Source organism: Enhydra lutris, unplaced genomic scaffold, assembly GCF_002288905.1.
Source record: "Enhydra lutris kenyoni isolate GAN:26980312 unplaced genomic scaffold, ASM228890v2 scaffoldscaffold22, whole genome shotgun sequence".
NCBI lineage: Eukaryota > Metazoa > Chordata > Mammalia > Carnivora > Mustelidae > Enhydra > Enhydra lutris.
The window spans coordinates 15125043-15130663 of NW_019154106.1; the positions used below are offsets into that span (position 1 = coordinate 15125043).

General features: G+C 36.6%; 1 protein-coding gene across 1 annotated transcript; it reads right to left on the reverse strand.

Annotated features, from left to right (window-relative positions):
* Nucleotides 1–1055: 1055 nt before the first annotated feature.
* Nucleotides 1056–1970, reverse strand: LOC111149813 (olfactory receptor 4C11-like). Its single transcript, XM_022507099.1, has one exon. The coding sequence runs from the start codon at nt 1968–1970 to the stop codon at nt 1056–1058; it is 915 nt and encodes a 304-aa protein (XP_022362807.1).
* Between the last annotated feature and the right edge of the window lie 3651 nt (nt 1971–5621).

Genomic DNA, 5621 nt, shown 5'->3' on the forward strand with positions numbered 1-5621 from the left:
CCATAACCTGAAAGATTTCTCTCATCCCAGAAATGTACACCCCATGGATAAGCAATCTTATCCACTAGTCATGAAACAATCCCTTGTATATTCCTTTTTTGGATGAAATATTGTAACATTAGCTCTATTTTCTCTGTCAGCTGTTGCTTTTCTAATATGTATGATCTTATCAAGGAAGCATAGGTTTTTATAATATAACTCTCAGAATTGGATAAAATTGTCCCCAATTCATCAACCAACAATTAGGGAAATGCCCATGGATTTATATGACAAATTAATATGACACTAAGAATATGAATAAATAATGGTAAACATGATGAACAAAGAAGAAAGATATTAAAGTACATAGAAACTTTGGATCAACACAATGAATTTATTTGTTATAGCTAGAATTATACTACTTGAATAGAAGGTCATGAGTTATATCCTTGGACATGCTCAAGAGACCAAAAAAAAAAAAAAAAAAGGCCTGTTTTTACAGATGTTACAAAGGGAAGATAACCACCAAATAAAGGCTTAATTAGTTGATATTTATGGTCCTGTGGGATCATCAACTTCTTGTACTCACTTGGAGATATTCATCATTGAGCCAGAATGGATAAGATCCAGATTTAGTAGTGTCAAAACTGATTTACCAACAAAGTAGGCCAGTCAAAATTAGGGACCAGTCTTTCAACCCAGGTCAGAACCATGGAAAAAAGAAACATAAACCAAATAATGTACAAAGGAGGGAGCTAAAGCAATAGATGCAATGAAAGCTGACTCCCAATCTGCTGTACAGACAGCAGAAAGGTGAAGTGGGCTTATCTCTCACAAATACTACTGTATTTGACAGTGTGTCACTCTATGATGCTGACTCAAAATGAAGTGGATCTGTGCTCTGTGGTCATTCTGCGTATGTCTACAAACATCCTACTGGGAGAAGATTCAGATGTCCGTATTGGGATGATTTCTTTTTTCTTTTCCATCAGTCCAATTTTATTTAAGTTATTAGAGAGTTAGAAATTGGATTCTGCTGTTTTGTTTTGTTTTGTTTGTTTGTGTTCCATTTCAAGTCAGAGTTTGTTGCACCATAACTTCCTCATGGCATTTTTCACTTCTGCATTTCTCAGAGTGTAAATCAGAGGGTTGAGCAAGGGTGTCCCAATAGTGTAAAACACAGCCACCATCTTGTCCACTGGAAATGTAGTTACAGGACGATTATAAGTAAATATACATGGGACAAAGAATAAGATGACCACGATAATGTGGGAGGTGCAGGTGGAGAGGGCTTTCTTTCTTCCTTCTGCACTCTGCTTATTCAGAGAATGTACGATAAAAATATAAGAGGTGAGCAGGACAATGAAACTTACCATGCAGATAGCCCCGCTGTTAAAAACTATGAGTAAATTAATTAAATGAGTGTCCATGCATGCAAGTTTCAACAAAGGTGTCATATCACAGAAATAATTATCGATAACATTGGGTCCACAGAATGGTAGTTTCAAAGCCAAGAAAATCTGTGCAGAAGAATGGATACAAGATACCACCCAGGCCAGATTCACCATTGTACCACAGACATGGTGGCTCATGATAGTTGTGTACCGCAGGGGCTTACAAATGGCCACATAACGATCTAAGGACATGAGGACGAGCACCAAGATCTCCATGCACCCAAAGAAGTGAACTGAAAAAATCTGGGTCATGCACTCATTGTAGGAGATGAATTTCTTCTCAGATACAGAGTCTACTATCAACCTAGGAGCAGTGGTTGTCGAGAAACAGGCATCGGCAAAGGATAAGTAGAAAAGAAAGAAGTACATGGGGCTCCCAAGTGTCCGGCTGTATCTTATGGTCATCATAATCAGTAAATTTGCCATCAGAGTTGCAAGGTATAGAAACAAGAAGACCACAAACACGACTTTCTTCTTCAGAACATTCTGGGTTAACCCAAACAGAATGAACTCATTCACACTGTTATTCAACTCCATGGTTAAAGTGAAGGCAGAAACTGTTCATCTGCAGAGAAAATTGGGGAAATAGTGACCTGGCAATAGTGATGAAATTGGACTCAGAACTGCACTTTTACATTTCTGATTCCATCAACACATAAACAAATGGCTTTCAGTTTTTCATGTATTGAAATCACTTGGGAAACTTGTTTTTTTGTTTCTGTTTTTCTTTCTGTTTTAATGCTGATGTCCATGCTTCACCCATGATCATTAACTGAAGGTCTTCTTATGTGGACCAAGAATTTCAGGGGTAACAAAGTTCTCATGTAATTGTTAGCTCTGCCAAGTTCTGAGAACTAATGACTTTGCTGTATGATCTTGATCAGATTACTTTAATGTCTTGCAGTTTTTTCTTCATTTGACAATTAGACACCCTAATAGATATTTTATTAAGTATATACTTTTGTGTATGATGTACATATAATGTATATGCAGCTCAATTACTGAAAAAGAATAACCGTTATAGTTTTAAAATGTATACACTTGGAGACTCTCTCTTAAAATACACATTTCTTGATTTGGGCACAAGTTTGCATCTATTATTCCTGACCTCTTGAGTATCTTGTTTGGATTATGCTTTAAGAAGAAATAACTTCTTAATTCAGCTTCAGGGTGGCCATAATTTTACCTTCTATTACTTCAATTTAGGAAATTAGCACAATTTATTTTTATTCTGTCTACAATATTTCTGTACATTTAATATTGATGTCAAATAATCTAAAATTTATTTTAGTATGAGTTTTGAGAAATGCTTTCTGATAAATCAACAATCCTTCAATGAATCAATAACAAATCAAATCAGTTACCAATATATACTATGTACATACTTATATCTTCAATCTATATAATGGGGCATATAAATATGTCCTCAACCTCTTTACAACCAAGTTAGAAGGATATCACACCTTTAGATAAGATTATTAATTACATAAGAATTACTATAAAACTATATGTGATAATACCAAGTGAAGTTTGGTTCCAAAAGAACAGAAGTCCCTTGATTATCAATTGGCTGGTCAGTGAAGTTTCAAAAATAATAAAGAAGTGAAGTATTAGCCTTAAGTATGCAAACTGGAGTTCCCAACACAGTTCTCTGAAATTCAAGTAAGCCATAAGTTTATTCTCACTTTCCCGAAATAAAATATAAATTTTAAAATTACTGAATCAAATTGCCCATTAACCCCTAATAAAATTCCATACCTAAATAAAACAAAATTAATTTGCCATCTAGCTGAAATAATACTAGTGCAATATGATGAACTAAAGGTGTTATAACTATAGGCTGTGACTGGCAGTTCCAATGGTCTCTGGCATCATTAGAAAAGAAAAAAAAATGATTACATTGTTTTGAAACCTTAGATTCTTGAGGCACCTGGGTGACTCAGTTAGGTAAGTTCCTGACTCTTAGTTTTAGCTTAGGTCCTGACCTCACAGGTCTTGGGATCAAGCCCCACCTCTCAGGCTCCATGCTCAGCAGAAATCTGCTCAGATTTTCTCTCCCCCTGCCCTTTCCCCCATTCATTCTCTCTCTCACTCTCTGTCTCTCTCTCAGAAACAATAAATAAATAAATAATAAAATCTTAACAACAACAACAACAAAATTTGATTCCTAAAATGTGTTGGAACCGATGATAGGGAGGGCTTGGCTGTGAAGAGAGGAGGAATTAGGTGAGAGAATCAGTAAAATATCACAGAGGGAGAAACATGCATAGCTTCAGGTTAACATAGAGATGATCTCCATAGAAACTACACTCTTGCTAAATTAAAAGGTTGTAATAGAGAAATTTCGGGGTAGATAATGGACAATCATAAAAGCCAAGTGAAGTAGCTATATCTTGTTTTATTTTAATAAGCAAAAAGAAGGGATGCCTGGGTGGCTCAGTGGGTTAAAGCCTCTGCCTTCAGCTCAGGTCATCAACAAGGATTCTGGGATCCAGCCTTGCATCAGGCTCTTTGCTCAGCAGGGAGCTTGTCTCCTTCCTCTCTCTCTCTGCTTGCCTCTCTGCCTACTTGTGATCTCTATCTATCAAATAAATAAATAAAATCTTTTAAAAAAGAAAAGAAGAAGATTTGGGGCATTAAGACAAGAAAGTAGCATTTATAAGATATGCACATTTTATGAGATCAACACAACCACTCATAGTTCTATCACTGAATTCAATTATCATTTCTTCATAGTACCAGACTGTCTTATCTCTCAGATTTGGGGGGTCTTCACAGTACTAGAGCATGGTTCTTCTTTTCCTTAATATTAATTTTTCCTTTTTACCTATTGAAATTTTACATTTCAAATTATATTGGTACCAATAGCAATCCCATGCTTTTCCAGGCCCTTAGGCATCTGCCTCTATCTCTACTATTAATATGTGCTTTATTAAATACATACATATATTTAATATACATATTTAATAAATATATATTATACACACCATTGGAGAAGGCAATCCTAGATTATATATGGTTCTTGTTCCATAATTTTCAAACATCATTGAAACAATATTCCTTTTTTATTAGTTATTTTGAACTACACATTTTCTTGCAAGATAGGTGTGGCCCCTTGCTTTATGTACAGTAAATTCTGTATGCAGAGTTTCACCTGTGATCCCGAAAGTGTCAGTGAGTACAGTACGGTCAGGCTAAAATAGGAATGTGATGCTACTAAATAGCATTTTCTCTCTCTAGCATTCACTCTCCACAGCATATAAAACGTCAGATTCCTATCATCATGCAGATTGCATGCAAGAGGAGGCAAATCCTGAAAGATCAGAGAAGGATGCCATCTGATACCTTAACTTCCAGTTCTGTAAAAATCTGGTTCTGTAAACTGCATGGTGAGGAAAATGGAAAACTAGATACCCAAATGAAAAATGGTGAAGAGGAAGACAAGGCAAGGAGAGCATATAGTCAGAGCAGGAGAGAGGAGAGTGAGAGTGAGGAGACACCAGGAAGAGAAGGGTTAGGGGAGAAGATAGAAAAGACATACAAAAGGGGGGAGTGAGCAAAAATATTGGAGAGGGTCATTTGACCCAAATTTTCATCGGAGAGTTTGGCTTCTTTCTTCCTGACCCACCACACAATCCTTCGCCCCAAAGCCAGACAGAAGTTGCAGTTGTGAGTCATAAGCAGGGGATTAACAAGGTCTTAAAAACCCAAGTGCATAAAATGTGCACTCTTATCTTATACCCCAGCCCAGAAGCATCACCACCGACCTAAAAATTTTCAAATCAGGGGACTCCCCAAGATAGAAACTTCTCCCAAGATGGCCTCAACACCATGCTGAAGTTTCTTGCTCTACTCCACCCCACATTAAACAAAGATGATTTGAAAGTAGAAAAGACTTGCACTGAGGCCAGGATAGGCTTGGGAAGCCTTAACTACCTCAGCCCCTCATGGGTGGAAATAGTGTCCAGGAACTTCATAATTTGTTAGAAGACACTCTGAGTATAGATTCCATCAGATCAGTCTTGACAAGGCAATGTGAAGAAATGATCTCAGACAGATTGAAAAACTTACCTCTTTGCTTATGAGGAAATAGATGACTTCCAACAGAGTAAATTTTTTCGTATCTTCAACTTCAATTTACTTAGAGGGTGAATCATATGAAGCTTGAGTAAAACATGCGAACTGTAC